The following is a 22,450-nucleotide window of genomic DNA, read 5'->3' as shown; positions in this document are numbered from 1 at the left end:
GGAAGTTGCCTGTCTGACCATTTCTGGAACTTCTTTGCCATCTCTATCTTTTACTAAGGATCTCTGCTCTAACGTGACACTTCCTACGTCGTCCATAGGCGCTCAGAGCCCGGGAAAAACCTGAATGTCGTCATCCCAGCCCCAGGCTGAAACACATTATCGCCTTTCTCAAGTGGCCGATCAAGGGACTCTGGGCTTAGGCGCGTGACCTGGCTGCCCCCGTCTTTGTGATTTTTTTTCCTCTGTTTGCCGAAAAGGAGATTCCCGGTCGGAATATTATCGCTTTTCTACGAGAAAAATGGCATAAAAATGGATTTTAAACAGCGGTTGACATGCTTCGAAGTACGGTAATGGAATATTTAGAATTTTTTTGTCACGAATTGCGCCATGTGCGCGACCCTTCTTTACCATTTCGGATAGTGTCTGGAACGCACGAACAAAACGCCGCTATTCGGATATAACGATGGATTATTTTGGACCAAACCAACATTTGTTATTGAAGTAGCAGTCCTGGGAGTGCATTCTGACGAAGACAACAAAAGGTAATCAAACTTTTATAATAGTAAATATGATTATGGTGAGTGCTAAACTTGCTGGGTGTCTAAATAGCTAGCCCGTGATGCCTGGGCTATGTACTTAGAATATTGCAAAATGTGCTTTCACCAAAAAGCTATTTTAAAATCGGACATATCGAGTGCATAGAGGAGGTCTGTATCTATAATTCTTAAAATAATTGTTATCCTTTTTGTGAACATTTATCGTGAGTAATTTAGTAAAATGTTAGCGAATTCCCTGGAAGTTTGCGGGGGGTATGCTAGTTCTGAACGTCACATGCTAATGTAAGAAGCTGGTTTTTGATATAAATATGAACTTGATTGAACAAAACATGCATGTATTGTATAACATAATGTCCTAGGGTTGTCATCTGATGAAGATCATCAAAGGTTAGTGCTGCATTTAGCTGTCTTCTGGGTTTCTGTGACATTATATGCTAGCTTGAAAAATGGGTGTCTGATTATTTCTGGCTTGGTACTCTGCTGACATAATCTAATGTTTTGCTTTCGTTGTAAAGCCTTTTTGAAATCGGACAGTGTGGTTAGATTAACGAGAGTCTTGTCTTTAAATAGCTGTAAAATAGTCATATGTTTAAGAAATTGAAGTAATAGGATTTTTAAGGTTTTGAAAATCGCGCCACAGGCTTCAACTGGCTGTTACGTAGGTGGGACGAATTCGTCCCGCCTAGCCCAGAGAGGTTAATATTATGGTGTTTCTATTCCATGAAAAACTAAAAACCCTCTGGGTTTCTGATAGGATGGAACGGAAAATATGGCGCTGTACACCGTGATGTCCGGCGGTACAGTACTGGGCTATTTAGCTAAAGAATCCCTGTGTCGTGCTTGTCTCAGAGCAACGCGAAACAGTGGTAAAATAGTTGTAGGCTCTTTCTTTCAGTGAAATACGGAACCGTTCCGTATTTTATCTAATGGGTGGCATCCCTAAGTCTAAATATTCTTGTTACATTGCACAACCTTCAATGTTATGTCATAATTACGTACAATTCTGGCAAATTAGTTCGCAACGAGCCAGGCGGCCCAAACTGTTGCAGATACCTTGACTCTGCGTGCAATGAACGCAAAAGAAGTGACACAATTTCACCTGGTTAATATTGCCTGCTAACCTGGATTTCTTTTAGCTGAATATGCAGGTTTAAAAAATATATACTTGTGTATTGATTTTAAGAAAGACATTGATGTTTATGGTTAGATACACGTTGGAGCAATGACAGTCCTTTTTCGCAAATGCGAAACAAGGCAGTTAACGCACCGTTCCTAGGCCATCATTGTGTTCTTAACTGACTTGCCTAGTTAAATAAAGGTGTGTCAAATATTTTTTTTAATCAGCAAATCGGTGTCCAAAAAATACAGATTACCGATTGTTATGAAAACTTGAAATCGGCCCTAATTAATCGACCGACCTCTAGAAAAAACCTCTTGTGGCATGTCTTGTGGGGTATGCATGGGTGTCCGAGCTGTGTGCCAGTAGTTTAGACAGACACCTCGGTGAATTCAACATGTCAAAACCTCTCATAAATAAAAGTAGTGATGAAGTCATTTTCAGCCAGGAGAGATTGACATGGATATTATTAATATAAGCTCTGTCTACATCCAAGGGCCATCCGTGCTGCCCTGTTCTGAGCCAATTTAAATTTTCCTAAGTCCTTTTTTTGTGGCACCTGACTACATAACTGAACAGTAGTCAAGGTGCGACAAAACTAGTAGGTTAGTAGGTCCTGTAGGACCTGCCTTGTTGATGGTGTTGTTAAGAAGGCAGAGCATCGCTTTTTTTATAGACAGACTTCTCCGCAACTTAGCTACTACTGCATCAATTTGTTTTGACCATGACAGTTTATAATCTAGTGTTACTCCAAGAAGTTTAGTCATCTCAACTTGCTCAATTTCCACATTACTTATTACAAGATTTAGTTGAGGTTTAGGGTTTAGTGAGTATTTTGTTCCAAATACAGTTATTTTAGGTTTAGAAATAGTTAGGATTAACTTTGCCACCCACTCTGAAACTAACTGCAGCTCTTTGTTGAGTGTTGCAGTCATTTGTTGCTGTAGTAGCTGACATGTATAGTGTTGTCATCTGCATACATAGAAACTCTAGCTTTACTCAGTGGCATGTCGTTAGTACAAATTGAAAAAAGCAAGGGGCCTAGACAGCTACCCTGGGGAGTTCCTTATTCTAACTGGATTATATTTGATAGGCTTCCATTAAAGAACACCCTCTGTGTTCTTTGGATTGGAGATGTTTGATGTGAGTCTGGAAGGAGAGTTTACAGTCTAACCAGACACCTAGGTATTTGTAGTTGTCCACATATTCTAAGTCACAACCGTCCAGAGTAGTGATGCAGGACAGGCGGGCAGGTGCAGGCAGCGATCGGTTGAAGAGCATGCATTTAGTTTTACTTGTATTTAGGAGCTGTTGGAGGCCACGGAAGGAGAGTTGTATGTATGGCATTGAAGCTCGTCTGGAGGGTTGTTAACACAGTGTCCAAAGAAGGGCCAGAAGTATACAGAATGGTGTCGTCTGCGTAGAGGTGGATCAGAGACTCACCAGCAGCAAGAGCGACATCATTGATGTATACAGAGAAAAGAGTTGGCCCAAGAATTGAACCCTGTGGCACCCCCATAGACTGCCAGAGGTCCGGACAACAGGCCCTCCGATTTGACACACTGAACTCTATGAGAGAAGTAGTTGGTGAACCAGGCTATATATATATAATTTTTTCAATAAAATTGGCCGATTTTAATCGGTATCGGCTTTTTTTGGTCCTCCAATTATCGGTATCGGCGTTGAAAAATCATAATCGGTCGACTTCTAATAGGGACATTCTGGGCAAAGCACTCATTAGTGCCTAAATACAATGGCACAGGTTCAACGTAATTGAAGGTGTTTTTAAAGATAGTCTTCTGACGCTGATCTGTTGATAAAGAACCATTAGAGGCCTTGAGAAGATTTATATAAAAATTCAACAAATTTCATGTAGCCTACTGATCGTAATAGCAGATGTTCGCTTCCATCACGAGACTGCCTGGGCATGTGGAAAGCGAGATGTGCCCAAATGGCCAGTTGTTTACAATAGGCTATGTGATTCTGTAGGTTTTTTTTACGTCGTAAAATATGATTTAACCCACCTGATGGCTGCTTCAGTGTTAGAGGTCTTCTAAAAGAATTCACCCAAACAGACCCATAATCCAATGGGCCTAGACTAAGCGGTATTAGCTGTAAATCATCGTGCCTGTATTTTGTTTACGTAACATTCACTGTTATAAACTGTAATCATTCGTTGAACCAAGATGCATTGCAGTCTACAAAATATTTTTAATATATAAAACTTGGAATTACTGTGCGTTTTTACTGTAAAAACTACAACTTTGTTAGTGTACGTTGCCGCCTTATTCTAAAGTGGATTTAATTGTATTTTTTTCACCAATCTACACACAATACCTCATAATGACAAAGCAAAAATGGGTTTTTAGACATTTTTGCTAATTTATTATACTGAAATAACAATCAAATGTTATTTGTCACATGCACTGAATACAACATGTGTAGATCTTACCATGAAATGCTTACAAGCCCTTAACCAACAGTGCAGTTCAAGAAATAGAGTTAAGAAAATATTTACTGTATTTTTACTTCATTTAGTAACAGTAGAATTACATAAGTAACGAGGCTAAATACAGGGGGCACCGGTACCGAGTAACTGTGCGGGGGTACAGCTTAGTCAAGGTAATTTGTACATGTAGGTAGGGTAAAGTGACTAAGCGTAGATGATGATGATGATGATGATGATGATGATGATGATAAACAGCGAGTAGCAGCAGTGTAAAAACAAAAGGGGTGGTCAATGTAAATAGTCCGGGTGGCCATTTGATTAATTGTTCAGCTGTCTTATAGCTTGGGGATAGAAGCTGTTCAGGAGCCCTTTGGACTTAGTCTTGGCGCTCCGGTACCGCTTGCAGTGTGGTAGCAGAGATAAGTCTATGACTAGGGTGACTGGACTCTGACAATTTTTTGGGGGCCTTCCTCTGACACCGCCTGGTATATAGGTCCTGGATGGCAGGAAGCTTGGCCCCAGTGATGTATTGGGCCGTACGCACTACCCTCTAACAGTCAGATACCGAGCAGTTGCCATAGCAGGCGGTGATGCAACCAGTCAGGATGCTCTCGATGGTGCAGCTGTAGAACTTTTTGAGGATCTGGGGACCAATGCCAAATCTTTTCAGACTCCTGAGGGGGAAAAGGTGTTGTCGTGCCCTCTTCACAACTTTCTTGGTGTGTTTGGACCATGATCGTTTGTTGGTGATGTGGACACCAAGGAACTTGCAACTCTCAACCTGCTCCACTTCAGCCCGGTCGATGTTATTGGGGGCCTGTTCGGCCCTCCTTTTCTTGTAGTCCACGATCATCTCCTTTGTCTTGCTCACGTTGAAGGAGAGGTTGTTGGCCTGGCACCACACTGACAGGTCTTTGACCTCCTCTCTATAGGCGGTCTCATTGTTGTCGGTGATCAGGCCTACCACTGTTGTGTCATCAGCAAACTTAATGATGGTGTTGGAATCATGCTTGGCCACAAAGTCGTGGGTGAACAGGGAGTGCAGGAAGGGACTGAGCACGCACCCCTGAGGGGATCCGGTGTTGAGGATCAGCATGGCAGATGTGTTGTTGCCTACCCTTACCACTTGGGGGGGCAGCCCATCAGGAAGTCCAGGATCCAGTGGCAGAGGGAGGTGTTTAGTCCCAGGGTCCTTAGCTTAATGACGAGCTTTGTGGGCACAATGGTGTTGAATGCTCAGCTGTAGTCAATGAACAGCATTCTTACAGGTGTTCCATTTGTTCATGTGTGAAAGGGCAGTATGGAGTGCGATTTGAGTTTGCGTCACCTGTGGATCTGTTGGGACGATATGCAAATTGGAGTGGGTCTAGGGTTTCCAGGATGTTTGTGTTGATTTGAGTCATGACCAGCCTTTCTAAGTACTTCATGGCTACTAACATAAGTGCTACGGGGCAGTAGTCATTTAGGCAGGTTGCCTTTGCATTCTTGGGCACAGGGACTATGGTGGTCTGCTTGAAACGTGGGTAGTACAGACTCGATCAGAGAGAGGTTGAAAATGTCAGTGAAGACACTTGCCAGTTGGTCCGCGAATGCTGGGAGTACACACCCTGGTAATCCGTCTGGCCCTGCGACCTTGTGAATATTGACCTGTTTAAAGGTCTTGCTCACATCGGCTACGGAGACCGTGATCACACAGTTGTCTGTAACAGTTGCTCGCATGCATGCTTCAGTGTTGGTTGCCTCGACGCGAGCATAAAAGGCATTAAGCTAATCTGGTAAACTCGCATCACTGGGCAGCTCTCGGCTGGGTTGTTGCCTGTAGTCCGCGGTTGTTGCCTGTAGTCCATGGCTTCTGGTTGATGTGTGTATGTATGTATGTATGTATGTATGTATGTATGTATGTATGTATGTATGTATGTATCACACACACAATGAGGGGGAAAAAGTGTTTGATCCCCTGCTGATTTTGTACATTTGCCCACTGACAAAGAAATTATCAGTCTATAATTTTAATGGTAGGTTTATTTGAACAGTGAGAGACAGAATAACGTAAAAAAAATCCAGAAAAACCCATGTCAAAAATGTTATAAATTGATTTGCATTTTAATAAGGGAAATAAGTATTTGACCCCCTCTCAATCAGAAAGATTTCTGGCTCCCAGGAGCTGAGATTAGGAGCACACTCTTAAAGGGAGTGCTCCTAATCTCAGTTTGTTACCTGTATAAAAGACACCTGTCCACAGAAGCAATCAATCAATCAGATTCCAAACTCTCCACCATGGCCAAGACCAAAGAGCTCTCCAAGGATGTCAGGGACAAGATTGTAGACCTACACAAGGCTGGAATGGGCTACAAGACCATCGCCAAGCAGCTTGGTGAGAAGGTGACAACATTTGGTGCGATTATTCGCAAATGGAAGAAACACAAAAGAACTGTCAATATCCCTCGGCCTGGGGCTCCATGCAAGATCTCACCTCGTGGAGTTGCAATGATCATGAGAACGGTGAGGAATCAGCCCAGAACTACACGGGAGGATCTTGTCAATGATCTCAAGGCAGCTGGGACCGTAGTCACCAAGAAAATAATTGGTAACACACTACGCCGTGAAGGACTGAAATCCTACAGCGCCCGCAAGGTCCCCCTGCTCAAGAAAGCACATATACATGCCCGTCTGAAGTTTGCCAATGAACATCTAAATGATTCAGAGGACAACTGGGTGAAAGCGTTGTGGTCAGATGAGACCAAAATGGAGCTCTTTGGCATCAACTCAACTCGCCGTGTTTGGAGGAGGAGGAATGCTGCCTATGACCCCAAGAACACCATCCCCACCGTCAAACATGGAGGTGGAAACATTATGCTTTGGGGGTGTTTTTCTGCTAAGGGGACAGGGCAACTTCACCGCATTAAAGGGACGATGGACAGGGCCATGCACCGTCAAATCTTGGGTGAGAACCTCCTTCCCTCAGCCAGGGCATTGAAAATGGGTCGTGGATGGGTATTCCAGCATGACAATGACCCAAAACACACGGCCAAGGCAACATAGGAGTAGCTCAAGAAGAAGCACATTAACCTGTTGGGGATAGGGGGCAGTATTTGCACGGCCGGATAAAAAACTTAACCGATTTTTCTGGCTACTACTCCTGCCCAGTGACTAGAATATGCATATAATTATTGGCTTTGGATAGAAAACACCCTAAAGTTTCTAAAACTGTTTGAGTGGTGTCTGTGAGTATAACAGAACTCATATGGCAGGCAAAAACCTGAGAAGATTCCTTACAGGAAGTGGCCTGTCTGACAAGTTCTTGTTCTTCTTGGCTCTGTTTATTGAAAACTGAGGATCTTTGCTGTAACGTGACACTTCCTACGGCTCCCATAGGCTCTCAGAACCCGGGAAAAAGCTGAATGATGTAATTCCAGCCTCTGGCTGAAAAACATTAGCGCGTTTGGATAGTGTCCGGTCAGAGTACCATCAGACTGAGGCTCGTGCACGAGGGGATCCCATGTTTTTATTTTCTCTATCTTTGTACGTAAACACGCTTTCCCGGTCGGAATATTATCGCTTTTTTACGAGAAAAATGGCATAAAAATTGATTTTAAACAGCGGTTGACATGCTTCGAAGTACGGTAATGGAATATTTAGAATTTTTTTGTCACGAAATGCGTGAACAAAACAGGATATTTGAACATAACTATGGATTATTTTGAACCAAACCAACATTTGTTATTGAAGTAGAAGTCCTGGGAGTGCATTCTGACGAAGAACAGCAAAGGTAATAACATTTTTCTTATAGTAAATCTGACTTTGGTCAGGGCTAAACTTGGTGGGTGTCTAAATAGCTTGCCCTGTGATGCCGGGGTATCTACTTAGAATATTGCAAAATGTGCTTTCACCGAAAAGCTATTTTAAAATCGCACATAGCGAGTGCATAGAGGAGTTCTGTATCTATAATTCTTAAAATAATTAATGTTTTTTGTGAACGTTTATCGTGAGTAATTTAGTAAATTCACCGGAAGTTTGCGGGGGGTATGCTAGTTCTGAACGTCACATGCTAATGTAAAAAGCTGTTTTTTGATATAAATATGAACTTGATTGAACAAAACATGCATGTATTGTATAACATAATGTCCTAGGGTTGTCATCTGATGAAGATCATCGAAGGTTAGTGCTGCATTTAGGTGTGGTTTGGGTTTATGTGACATTATATGCTAGCTTGAAAAATGGGTGTTTCTCAAACATATGACTATTTTACACCATTTTAAAGACAAGACTCTCGTTAACCTAACCACACTGTCCGATTTCAAAAAGGCTTTACAACGAAAGCAAAACATTCGATTATGTCAGCAGAGTAGCCAGCCAGAAATAATCTAATGTTTTGCTTTCGTTGTAAAGCCTTTTTGAAATCGGACAGTGTGGTTAGATTAACGAGAGTCTTGTCTTTAAAATGGTGTAAAATAGTCATATGTTTGAGAAATTGAAGTAATAGCATTTCTAAGGTATTTGAATAACGCACCACGGGATTCAACTGGCTGTTGAGTAGGTGGGACGATTTCGTCCCGCCGACCCTAGAGAGGTTAAGGTCCTGGAGTGGCCTAGCCAGTCTCCAGACCTTAATCCCATAGGAAATCTGTGGAGGGAGCTGACGGTTCGAGTTGCCAAACGTCAGCCTCTCAACCTTAATCACTTGCAAAGAGGAGTGGGACAAAATCTCTCCTGAGATGTGTGCAAACCTGGTGGCCAACTACAAGAAACGTCTGACCTCTGTGATTGCCAACAAGGGTTTTGCCACCAAGTACTAAGTCATGTTTTGCAGAGGGGTCAAATACTTTATCTATATTTCCCTCATTAAAACGCAAATAATTTTATAACATTTTTGACATGAATTTTTCTGGATATTTTTGTTGTTATTCTGTCTCTCACTTCAAATAAACCTACCATTAAAGTTATAGAGTGATCATTTCTTTGTCAGTGGGCAAATGTATAAAATCAGCAGGGGATCAAATACTTTTTTCCCCTCACTGTATCTATACATACACGCATACATGCATGCATACACACACACACACACACACACACACACACACACACACACACACACACACACACACACGTACAGTCAGTGTGGGGATGACGTCGTCGATGTACTTATTGATGAAGCCGGTGACTGAGGTGGTATACTCCTCAATTCCATTGGATGAATCCCGGAACATACTCCAGTCTGTGCCAGCAAAACAGTCCTGGAGCGTAGCATCCACATCATCTGACCACTTCCGTATTGAGTGAGTCACTGGTACTTACTGCTTTAGTTTTTTCTTGTAAGCAGGAATCAGGAGGATAGAGCTTTGTATGCATGTCTGTGTGGGTTAAATTTTCTAGCTTTGTTTTCTGGTTGCACATGTGACATTCTGGTAGAAATGAGGTAAACGGATGTACGTACCCAGCCTCTAGGAGCACTGCTTCTGGATGAGCATTTTCTTGTTTGCTTAAGGCCTTATATAGCTCCTTGAGTGCGGTCTTAGTGCCAGCATCTGTTTGTGGTGGTATAGAGAGAGTGTGGTGTACAGCTTATCACGATGTACTCTACCTCAGGCGAGCAATACCTCAAGACTTCTTTAACATTAGTCATCGCGCACCAGCAGTTATTGACAAATACATCTTACCAGACGTAGCTACTCTGTCCTGGCGATACACAGAAAAAACAGCCATCTATCCGTGTCGTTGTTCTGCGACGACTCTGTGAAACATAAAATATTACAGTTTTTAATGTCCCGTTGGAAGGATAGTCTCGACCGTAGCTCAGCGAGTTTGTTTTCTAGTGATTGCACATTGGCCAATAGAACTGGAAGAGTCTTGGCGTTTCCTAACTTCCATTTAAGATTGATGGAGGCCACTGTGTTCTTAAGGACCTTCAATGCTGCAGACATTTTTTGGTACCCTTCCCCAGATCTGTGCCTCGACACAATCCTGTCCCGGAGCTCTACGGACAATTCCTTCAACCTCATGGCTTGGTTTTTGCTCTGACATGCACTGTCAACTGTGGGACATTTTTATATAGAAAGGTGTTTGCCATCCAATCAATTGAATTTACCACAGGTGGACTCCAAGGTAGCCTAGTGGTTGGAGCGTTAGGCCAGTAACCAAAAGGTTGCTGGATTGAATCCCCGAGCTGACAAGATAGAAATCTGTTGTTCTGCCCCTGAAGGCAGTTAACCCACAGTTTCTCGGTAGGCTGTCATTGTAAGTGGCTCAGTTGGTAGAGCATGGTGTTTGCAACGCCAGCATGGTGTGTGCAACGCCAGGGTTGTGGGTTCGATTCCCACGGGGGGCCAGTACAAAAAAAAAATGCATGAAATGAAATACACTGCTCAAAAAAATAAAGGGAACACTTAACCTCTATGGGACCGGCGGGACGAATTCGTCCCACCTACGTAACAGCCACTGCCAGCCTGTGGCGCGATTTTCAAAATCTTCAAAATCATATTACTTCAATTTCTCAAACATATGACTATTTTACAGCCATTTAAAGATAAGACTCTCGTTAATCTAACCACACTGTCCGATTTCAAAAAGGCTTTACAACGAAAGCAAAACATTAGATTATGTCAGCAGAGTACCAAGCCAGAAATAATCAGACACCCATTTTTCAAGCCAGCATATAATGTCACCAAAACCCAGAAGACAGCTAAATGCAGCACTCACCTTTGATGATCTTCATCAGATGACAACCCTAGGACATTATGTTATACAATACATGCATGTTTTGTTCAATCAAGTTCATATTTATATCAAAAACCAGCTTTTTACATTAGCATGTGACGTTCAGAACTAGCATACCCCCGCAAACTTACGGGGAATTCGCTAACATTTTACTAAATTACTCACGATAAACGTTCACAAAAAGCATAACAATTATTTTAAGAATTATAGATACAGACCTCCTCTATGCACTCGATATGTCCGATTTTAAAATAGCTTTTTGGTGAAAGCACATTTTGCAATATTCTAAGTACATAGCCCAGGCATCACGGGCTCGCTATTTAGACACCCGGCAAGTTTAGCACTCACCATAATCATATTTACTATTATAAAAATGTCATTACCTTTTGTTGTCTTCGTCAGAATGCACACCCAGGACGTCTACTTCAATAACAAATGTTGGTTTGGTCCAAAATAATCCATCGTTATATCCGAATAGCGGCGTTTTGTTCGTATGCGTTCCAGACACTATCCGAAATAGTAAAGAAGTGTCGCGCGCTTGGCGCAATTCCTGACAATAAAATTCAAAGTATTCCATTGCCGTACGTCGAAGCATGTCAACCGCTGTTTAAAATCAATTTTTACGTCATTTTTCTCGTAGAAAAGCGATAATATTCCGACAGGGAATCTCCTTTTCGGCAAACAGAGGAAAAAATCCCAAAGGCGGGGGCGGTCGGGGTCACGCGCATAAGCTAGTGTCTCTTGATGGGCCACTTGAGAAAGGCGATAATGTGTTTCAGCCTGGGGCTGGAATGACGACATTCTCTTTTTCCCGGGCTATGAGAGCCTATGGAAGACGTGGGAAGTGTCACGTTAGAGCAGAGATCCTTAGTAAATGATAGAGATGGCAAAGAAGTTCCAGAAATGGTCAGACAGGCCACTTCCTGTAAAGGAATCTCTCAGGTTTTGACCTGCCATTTGAGTTCTGTTATACTCACAGACACCATTCAAACAGTTTTAGAAAATTTAGGGTGTTTTCTATCCATATGTAATAAGTATATGCATATTCTAGTTACTGAGTAGGAGTGGTAACCAGATTAAATCGGGTATGTTTTTTATCCAGCCGTGTCAATGCTGCCCCCTAGCCCTAACAGGTTAAACAACACAATATAACTCCAAGTCAATCACACTTCTGTGAAATCAAACTGTCCACTTAGGAAGCAACACTGATTGACAATACATTTCACATGCTGTTGTGCAAATGGAATAGACAACAGATGGAAATTATAGGCAATTAGCAAGACACCCCGATAAAGGAGTGGTTCTGCAGGTGGGGACCACAGACCTCTTCTCAGTTCCTATGCTTCCTGGCTGATGTTTTGGTCACTTTTGAATGTTGGCGGTGCTTTCACTCTAGTGGTTGCATGAGACTGAGTCTACAACCCACACAAGTGGCTCAGGTAGTGCAGCTCATCCAGGATGGCACATCAATGCGAGCTGTGGCAAGAAGGTTTGCTGTGTCTGTCAGCGTAGTGTCCAGAGCATGGAGGCGCTACCAGGAGACAGGCCAGTACATCAGGAGATGTGGAGGAGGCCGTAGGAGGGCAACAACCCAGCAGCAGGACCGCTACCTCCGCCTTTGTGCAAGGAGGAGCAGGAGGAGCACTGCCAGAGCCCTGCAAAATGACCTCCAGCAGGCCACAAATGTGCATGTGTCTGCTCAAACGGTCAGAAACAGACTCCATGAGGGTGGTATGAGGGCCCGACGTCCACAGGTGGGGGTTGTGCTTACAGCCCAACACCGTGCAGGACGTTTGGCATTTGCCAGAGAACACCAAGATTGGCAAATTCGCCACTGGCGCCCTGTGCTCTTCACAGATGAAAGCAGGTTCACACTGAGTACATGTGACAGAGTCTGGAGATGCCGTGGAGAACGTTCTGCTGCCTGCAACATCCTCCAGCATGACCGGTTTGGCGGTGGGTCAGTCATGGTGTGGGGTGGCATTTCTTTGGGGGGCCACACAGCCCTCCATGTGCTCGCCAGAGGTAGCCTGACTGCCATTAGGTACCGAGATGAGATCCTCAGACCCCTTGTGAGACCATATGCTGGTGCGGTTGGCCCTGGGTTCCTCCTAATGCAAGACAATGCTAGACCTCATGTGGCTGGAGTGTGTCAGCAGTTCCTGCAAGAGGAAGGCATTGATGCTATGGACTGGCCCGCCCCTTCCCCAGACCTGAATCCAATTGAGCACATCTGGGACATCATGTCTCGCTCCATCCACCAAAGCCACGTTGCACCACAGACTGTCCAGGAGTTGGCGGATGCTTTAGTCCAGGTTTGGGAGGAGATCCCTCAGGAGACCATCTGCCACCTCATCAGGAGCATGCCCAGGCGTTGTAGGGAGGTCATACAGGCACGGGGAGGCCACTCACACTACTGAGCCTCATTTTGACTTGTTTTAAGGACATTACATCAAAGTTGGATCAGCCTGTAGTGTGGTTTTCCACTTTAATTTTGAGTGACTCCAAATCCAGACCTCCATGGGTTGATAAATTGGATTTCCATTGATTTATTTTTGTGTGATTTTGTTGTCAGCACATTCAACTATGTAAAGAAAAAAGTTTTTAATAAGATTATTTCTTTCATTCAGATGTAGGATGTGTTGTTTAAGTGTTCCCTTTATTTTTTTTGAGCAGTATATATGCATTCACTACTGTAAGTCGAGCTGGATAAGAGCGTCTGCTAAATGACTAAAATGTAAAAGATTTAAGAATTTAATCTTAAACCTACTTGCCAAGTTTAATGAAGGTGATATTGTTTTTTTATTTTTAGTAAGTTGTAGAAACATCTCAAGGATGATAAATGGAAACAGGATGTACCTGAGCTCAATTTCGAGTCATAGCAAAGGGTCTGAATACTTATGGAAATATGGTATTTCTGCCAACATTTCTAAACCTGTTTTTTCTTTGTCATTATGGGGTGTTGTGTGTAGATTGATGAGGAAAAATTGTATTTCATAATTTTTTTGAATAAGTCTGTAACGTAACAACATTTGGAAAAGGGGAAGGGGTCTTTCCGAATGCTTTGTAGACCTACACGATGCAACCCTGCATAAAGCAAGTTCTGTCAGTTTTTGTTGTCTGATTGCTGTGCTGATCCTAGCAATGTGGATAGTTGGAATACACCACACAATGCTACTAAGGAAGAAACATATCCTATATGTAGGCTTATGATTTATCTCAAAATTGAGATAGTATCTCAAAAATGTTATACAATCAAGTCATTTTTTGGGTGGTGTTAATGGGCTTCCATATTGTAGGTCCATGCATAAAGTCATGTGTTGGTAAAATATCATGGACAGGAATTGTAAATGAAGTCTACAACAGGCTGTAAGATGGCAATCATATTTTAGTATTCATTCTGAGTTGATTGTGAGTAATCATAGTCTAATATTGTTACAATTTGAAGAATGATGAGCTACAGTAATCATTTTATTAGGGATGGAGATGACCTCGAAGTTGACCAATGCATCTGAATAACTAAGATCTTACAGTTTTCTGAAGCGTGTGCTGTAGTTAGTCATGACCTTCAAGCTAAACAATGTTCTTGGTGTATTTACATAGTAGGCCTACTTACATAGGATTTGTATCTGTTTCAATTTCATGGCGTCTCCCAGAGGTCACGTTTTGGACAAAGGTTTATGAAAATGAAGGCAATTGGACTTGAACAGTTGAATAAATGACCTCTTCTCCTCCCTAGTCTCGTCTATGGAAGTTCCAGATCATCACTCCCTGAGTCGGAACTTCTCCATCGACAAACCTACGGCACTCCCCATCCTCTGCAGGGCTATTCCACCAATCACCACCCAGGCAGCTCTGGCCAAGGCGGGGCTTGGGGAGCAGGACGGAGTTTGGGTGAGGGATGTCACACACCTTTATAATTCTGTCGCCACAGTACAGGTGTTATGACTGGCCATGCTGCTGGCACTAAGGTTGCAGCCACTGAAAAATGCATTCAGTTTCTATGGAAACCCCTTTTGTGTGTGCGGAAAAACCTGTATTTTACCTGGTAACAAATAGAGCCAAATCAGATTTATAACATCTGTTAGGACTACATCGTTGTATTATGGTGTAATGGACACTCCTTGACCTATTCATCCCAGTCATGCAATTTAATCACGTAGATATAGCCATCTCTCTAAATGATCTGTTGAGTTTGCATAATCTGTCAAAAGGGACATGGTCGTCACGGTTTACTCATGGTTGTATTTGTTGTCCCATCAGGTCTCTCTGGACTATTTGAAACAGGCCTGCACCATGCCAGCCCCTCTGGTCCAGACGCTTCGGTCATGAATCTGATCTCCGCTCTGGAATCCCAGCGAGGTCCCCAGGCTCCCCCCTCCGCTTCCTCCCTCCTCTCCCAGTTCCGCACGCCGTCCTGGCAGACAGGTGAGCATGTGACCAGACCTGTGTTGACATTCGAAACGGGGTGACAGAAGTCTTTGACATTTCCAACGCCTCACAGGTTCTATCAAATTATCATTCCTGTTGCATGTCCGCATAATTGGTGAGATTATGTTGGTTTCATTTGCATATTGGATTATTTTAGCTTTTTATGTGTTGAGTGGGGTGGGGGTACAATTATTTAGTCATGCTTGTCAGTTTTTTTTCTGTTGATGGTTTTTGAATAATTGTCGTCTTGTCTCCATCTGGCCCTGACAGCGATACACACCCCGGCCCCTGCTGAGCTCTTCATCTCCGGGCCCCTCCCCGGCTCGGGCTCCTTCACCTCTTCCTCGGCCCTGTCCGCCTATCAGCACCCAGCCTCCTTCTCCAGCCGTTCCTTCCCCACCCTCCAGGACACGCCCGCGTTCAACTCCACCTCCAACGGACTCCTCTCCCCCCATGACCCTCTGTTGCACATCAAGGGTCCCTCTCAGTCCAGCCTGGGCTTTGACCGCCTCCTGTCCTCCCAGGGCGCCGCCACAGCCTACCGAGGCGGCCAGGACCCCACAGGCGCCACGTCGGCCCAGGCCTCATCAGCACGGCACCTACAGTCCCACCAGTTCAACCTGCTGTCCTCTCAGCTGCAGGACCAGTCCTCCCAGTTGTACAACGCCTCGGTGTTCTCCTCAGCCCAGGCTCAAGCCCAGTCTAACTCGATCCAGGAGAGGGCTGTGCCCCGGCAGGACAGCGTGATCAAGCACTACCAGCGGCCCACGCCGTCCCAGTCCCAGCTCTCCTCCTCAGCGGCCCACTCCCTGCAGCACTACCTCAGCTGCGGTGGGGCTGGGTACCAGCAGATAGCCCACCACAGGCAGGCCGGACTCTCTTGCAGCCCCCTGGGCGACCAGAGCCCCTCCTCGGACCACAAGGCCTCTTCCCGGACGGAACAGGTTTACCGGCCCATCATCCAGCCCCCCTACTCGATCTCCACCTCATCTTCAGCAGCAGGAAAGGGCGCCAAGAGCAACTCCAGCAACGGCTACTCCTCGACCAGCTCGGCATCCTCCTCCCGTACCCCTCACACGCCCCCATCTGCGTCCTCCAGCTCTTCGACGACCTCCTCTTCCTCCTCTGCCTCTGGAGCCCACCCCTCCAACTCACTCCCCCCCTCCAGCTCCAGCTCGGCCCCGTCTAGACAGCAGCCTCCCCCTCAGAGTGCTCCAGCTCCCCAGCAGCAACCTCCTCCTGCCTCTTCCACATCTGTCCAGCAGCCCTTACCCAAACACAGCCTCTCAGGCTACGGCTCACCCGTGCCCCCAGTGAAACCCCCCGCCACCACCCTCACAGGCCAAACCCCGCCACAACAGCAGAACCAGTCATACTCTCCCAGCCAGCCCCCTCCCTCCCACCTACCCCAGTCCTATGGCGGCTTTAGCTCCCCTCAGGCCCAGGACCTGAGCTCAGCTGGGGGAAGAAAAGGGTACGGCAGCCTGGGAGGGCGAAGCCAGTCGTACTCAGCTGATGGGGTCTACGGGGCTGACTCTGCCTATGGGTCCGTCCCTTCCTCTCTGGGCGGAGCGGGATGTCCATCGCTTGGTTACGGCCCAGGCCACTCCCCTGCTCTTTTACAGTCGAGTGGGTCGTCGGTGAGCGGAGCCTCAGGAGGCGGTGGTAGCAGCACCGCAGGAAGCGGGAACTCCGGTTCAGGAGGAGCTGGGAGCAGTATGGCCAATGAGAGAGGTGGCGCCAGAGTAGGGTCTTACCATATCCCTGAGTCTAGCCCCTCTCCGTCGGCTAACTCGGGGATCATCCGTCCAGGGTTGCACTCCCCCACCCCTGCCTGCCCCACCCAGTCCCCGGGAGGAACGGGCTCCAACAAATACATCTCCTCTGTCCTCTCTCCCACCTTCATCTCCTCCCCTCAGGGCTACCCCGACACCAGAGGTCCCCAGTCCCAGTCCTACCACCCCACCGCCAACAAGACCAAGTCCGACTCCAGCCGCATGCTCGGTGTGGGCTCCCAGCGGTCTCAAGAGGATGTGGACGATGATGACGACTTTTTGATTCAGCACCTTCTCCAAGCCCAGGCCAGTCCCACAACCCAAGCGTCCCATCACCACTCCCAGCAGCAACAACCTCCACAGACGGCCCAACAACAGGCACCTCTGCAGCCTGTCCCCTCTACCACGGACGGCGGAAAGGGGCTGTCGTCCTACGAGCTGGGAAAGAGCTCTGAGGAGAGGTACCACCTCCAGAGCGTCATCCGCACCCACAGCGCCACCTCCAGTGCCGGGTCTGGAGGGGCGGTCACGGGCCTAGACAGCCAGCTGGAGATGTCTCTCAAGAAACATCAACAACAACAACAACAACAGAGGAATGACAGTGAAGGCGGTGGCAGGAGTGGCGGAGGAGGAGGTGCCGAGCAAAGCCACCCCCATCTACACCACCACGACTCCCTGGGGTCGGTGGTGCACTACGGCCGGAGCGACCCGTACTCCCAGCACTCCCTGGGCCCCCAACACTCCTCCCACGCGCAGCAGCAGCACGCCGCCTCCCACACCCACCTTCAGTCCCACGCTCACATGGAGCTGCAGAAGAATCCACAAGAGCGCTCCGAGCTGGTGTACCCTCGCAAGAACCCCGAGGTGCAACAGCACTCTCAATCCTCGGCCTCCGTCATGGATTCCCCCACGGACCAGTCCCACCAGCCGCCCCACCTGCTCCAGTCTGTGCTGTCCCACACCACTCGCAACAAGATGGAGCCCCATCAGCAGCAGCATTCAGTGAGCCAGCAACAAGCTATGATGGATGGAGCCGGAGGGAGAATGGGCGCGGGCAAACACCAGTCCCAGACCCAGCAGGCCTCCCAGCTTCAGCTACAACTCCAGTCCCAGGCTTTGGAGGTCGCAGCGGCAGCGGCTCACTACAACCACGGACCTCCTCGGCAAGACCAGAGCCAGTCCAAGCAGCGACAGCAGGGCTCGGTGGTGTCCTCACTGGACATGCTTGAGCGCTCGCTCTCCCAGACCTCCAGTGCGGACGGAGGGGGAGTGGAGGAGAGGAGAGGAGGTGGTGGTGGTGCAGGAGGAAGAGGTGGAGGGAGCGGAGAGCGCCACAGGCAGCAGCAGCAAGAGCAGCAGAGGCTCTCGTCCCATCACCCTCAACACTCCGCCTCGGAGCTCCACTCGTTCCTCTCTGAGCCCGACATGGGTTTATCCGCCCCCTTGCACGTGCACCACCTCCCCCAACACCATCAACACCCGAACTCCCACCACCAGCAAAGCCACTCGGGTCACCACCCCCACTCCCATGGCCACGCTCACACTCACCCCCAGCCCCTTCCCTCCACCCACTCCCAGCAACAGGAGTCCCAGTCCCACCCGTCCCAGCTCACCCCAGGCCAGCAGGTCCAAATAGACCAGCATCAGCGCACCGAGCAGCACCCATTCGACACGGTCAGCCCTGTGGAGAAAAGCTGTGGCCAGAGCCAGAACCGCTTTGTCACACTCACCTCTATCTGCTTCCCGGACTCGCTCCTGCAGGACGAGGACCGCTCCTTCTTCCCCGGCATGGAGGACATGTTCTGCTCAGACGACTTCTCCAAGTCGAGCTGTGCTGGAGGCACTGGCCCAGTGCAGGAGGAGATGAACCAGGAAGGATCAGGAGGGGGCCATGAGGAGCCCATGAAGGATAATTCAGGAGGGGGAAGCGGAGGAGCCGGGTATGAAATGCTGGGCGACCAGGGCTTTGGGCAGTACTGCCACAGGCTTTCCGAGTCCGGCAACCGCACCCTGGACCTGGACTCTCTCAAGACCCATGAACTGCCCTCCACTGTTAACACAGCGCAGCTGGGCCTGATCCAGTCCTCTAGTCCAGGCGGGTGCACCGGCGGAACTGGTGCCGGCCCTGGAGGCCTCACCTCGCCCATCTTCTGCTCGTCGCGCCCCAAGAAGCTCCTCAAGTCGAGCTCGTTCCACCTGCTCAAGGAGCGCCGAGACCCCAACACACTGCCCAAGAAGAGCTACGCGCAGGAATACGAGTTTGAGGATGACGAGGACAAGGACAACCAGCCGGCGGACATCCGTCTGAACAGCCGCCGGCTCCCTGACCACCTCCCTGACCTGGTCTCCAGCTGCCGTAAGACAGGAGGTGGAGGTGGGGCCGGAGGAGGAGGCACGCTCAGCCCCCTCATGGGCGACCTCGACTTCTACCACTCCTCCGGCTACCCCTCCCTCTGCCCCCCTCCCCAGCTCCTGCCGCAGGACGGGCCCAAGAAGAGGGGCCGTAAGCCCACCAAGCCGAAGAGAGCAGGGCCTCCAAGGCCCAGGGGTAGGCCTCGCATTCGCCCGCAGCCCGAGCAGCACGCACCCCGCGGAATGATGGGAGGTGAAATGGGAGGAGGAACCGAAGCAGGAAGTGGGTATGGAGGAGGAATTGAGGTTAAACGGAGCAGGGGCCGTGGTGGTGGCGGAGGCCGAGGGAGAGGGAGGAGAGACGACATGTTTATGGAGATAACTGGGAAGGAGCAGATGCAGCAACACCACCTTAATCGGCAACAGCATCAACTCCACCACCAGGCTCCACCCCCACAGCATCAGGAGCCCATACCGCATCTCAAGGTGAGCGTGGATAAGTTGAATGGAACTGAACTTTGTTAATTCCCAGGGGGAAATGTAGATGTCATTTTTTTAATTTTACCTTTATTTAGCTATTTAGTTTATTTAAACTTGAAATGCATGGACAGAGTCCAGGAGCCAAGGTGATTTGGATGGACTCCATCATTCCTGTAGAGTATCTTCTGTTTCCAGAAGGTTTATTTTTTAATTTTACCTTTTATTTAACTAGGCAAGTCAGTTAAGAACAAGTTCTTATTTTCAATGACGGCCTAGGAACAGTGAGTTTAACTGCCTTGTTCAGGGGCAGAACGACAGATTTTTACCTTGTCAGCTTTCGGTTACTAGTCCAATGCTCTAACCACTAGGCTACCTGCTGTCCCATGTCATTGCAGGCTTATACTTAAAGGGACATTACACTTTTAAATCAAAGTTTGTCAAATGGTTTCAGATCTTTAAAGTAGTCTGTCAAGATTAAACCACATCTCGTAAACATGGATCTACATAACCGATGACATGTGATGCGAATGCATCAGGACATCAGACTTCTTTTGAGTTCCAAATACATCTGACAACTTTTAATTTGAGTGTAATGTTCCTTTAAGGTGGTGGGAATAGCAAAGTTTACTGTATTGTACTTTACTCTATTGGTGTTTTAATCAAACATTTCCCCTATTTTTCCTGTCTTAGATCAAACTGCCCATCGGCTCCATGTCCTCTTCCGAAGCCCTGCTGAGGACAGACTCTCTGTCCGGCACGGACCCTGCTCTATCAGACGGCTCAGTGGGCTCTGCTCCCTCCCTTGGCCTAAGTCCTGGACCCCTGTGCGAAGGGGTAGACTCCAACAGGACCCAGGACAAGAGCAAGCAGAAGAACCAGATACAGAGTGACGGAGTGGATGGCGAGGGGATGGATGGAAGGGTAAGGGACGATTAGACTCTCTGTTTGGCCACTCAATCAGTCAGCTATTATGGTTAATCCTGAGTGTTGTATGTGACAAAAAGTAGCCGTAGCTGGTCAAATGAAGAGGGAAACCAGTATTTCCCTCTCTCATGAACTGTCTATTTTCTCTCGCTCTCTCTATTCCCCTCGTAACCTCTCCCTCTCTGTCTCTCTCAGGGGAATGAGAAATCAGGCTGCATGGCCTCCTTCATGGACTTCCTCAAGTCGGGAAAGAGACCTCCGGGCTTGGAAATGCAATCAGGAAACAGTGACGTCTCCCCTCTCAAATCTGAAGGGCTCTGTCCCCTGTCCCCGGCACCCCCTCCAACACTGCCTCAGTTCGGTGAGGGCAAGAGCAACAGCGGCCTAGGGGGCTGCCCCAGTCCCTGCAAGCGCACCCTGGACGATGAGCTGAAGAGGAACTTGGAGACGCTGCCCTCGTTCTCCTCAGACGAGGAGGATTCGGTGGGCAAGAACCAGGACCTGCAGAAAAGCATCTCCTCGGCCATCTCGGCTCTCTACGACACGCCGCAGCTGGCCTTGCTTCAGCCGCCCCCGCCTTCTCCCCCACCCCAGTCCCAAGACCAACCCAGCCAGGCCCCGCTCACACCGACCACCCTGCAGCCCCCAGCCCTTAGCCCCCAGCCCCCCTCACACAACCCTCACACCCAGCCCCAGGCGGCCGAGCCGGCAGTACTACAGCGAGAGGACCAGGAGATGGAGGAGAATGATGATGAGGAGGAAGAGAGGAAGATGCGAGGAGGGGGTGATAATGAAAGTGAAGTGAATGATATGAAAGAGGAGGAGCCAGAGTTGGAGATACTTGGTGCACCCAGATTGGAAGGTAAGGGAAATACTGGGCCGATACAGATCATATCTTGTCATCGATGATTGCCAATACCGGTATTGCAAAAGGAGAATAAACTTTTTAATGAAAGTTATTGCAGCAGAAAATACATTATTATACAGTGCATTTGGAATATATTCAGACCCCTTGACTTTTTCCACATTTTGTTACGTTACAGCCTTATTCTAAAATGGATTAAATGGTTTTTTTCATCATCAATCTACACACTACCCCATAATGACAAAGAAAAAAATAGTTTTTAGAAAACTGTGCAAAGTTGAAATATCATATTTACATAATTGTTCAGACTAGTGATGCACTGATCTGACATTTTTGGCCGATATCCAATATTTTCCTTGCCTAAAAAAACGATACTGATATTTACAATTTTAGCGGCCTTTTAAGCATTCTAGTACAGTTAAATAGTTATCGCACACATGGACGCAGCGGTCTAAGGCACTGCTTCTCAGTGCAAGAGGCGTCACTATAGTCCCTGGTTAAAATCCAGGCTGTATCACATCCGGCCGTGATTGGGACTCCCATAGTGCAGGGCACAATTGGCCTAGCGTCGTCCGGGCCAATTGTAAATAACAATGTGTTCTTAACTGACGTGTCTTGTTAAATAAAGGTTACACACACACACACTGACCAAAAAGTTATTTTGTTGGCATTTATGTGTGCCCCCATTACCAGTAAAACATAATCAACACCTATTTCTTTCACTTACTTGCTATTTCATTGTTCAGTCGTTTCATTCTCAACCAGGATTTCTTTGGAACGCCGTTT

The 22,450-nt window shown here is 47.3% G+C and overlaps 1 protein-coding gene across 1 annotated transcript in view; it reads left to right on the top strand.

Moving 5' to 3' along the window:
* Positions 1–22,450, top strand: part of LOC106578330 (proline-rich protein 12) — a 60,513-nt gene that overhangs the window by 5,642 nt on the left and 32,421 nt on the right. Inside the window, exons 2-6 of the mRNA XM_014157027.2 lie at positions 14,577–14,731; positions 15,101–15,265; positions 15,539–19,881; positions 20,566–20,796; positions 20,995–21,661. Of these exons, the coding sequence (XP_014012502.2) occupies positions 14,577–14,731; positions 15,101–15,265; positions 15,539–19,881; positions 20,566–20,796; positions 20,995–21,661 (5,561 nt within the window). The remainder of the gene's footprint in view (positions 1–14,576; positions 14,732–15,100; positions 15,266–15,538; positions 19,882–20,565; positions 20,797–20,994; positions 21,662–22,450) is intronic.

Source organism: Salmo salar, chromosome ssa19 (genome assembly GCF_905237065.1).
Source record: "Salmo salar chromosome ssa19, Ssal_v3.1, whole genome shotgun sequence".
Lineage (NCBI taxonomy): Eukaryota > Metazoa > Chordata > Actinopteri > Salmoniformes > Salmonidae > Salmo > Salmo salar.
The sequence above is the reverse complement of the archived record's forward strand: the minus strand, read 5'-3'. Positions and strand labels throughout refer to the sequence as shown.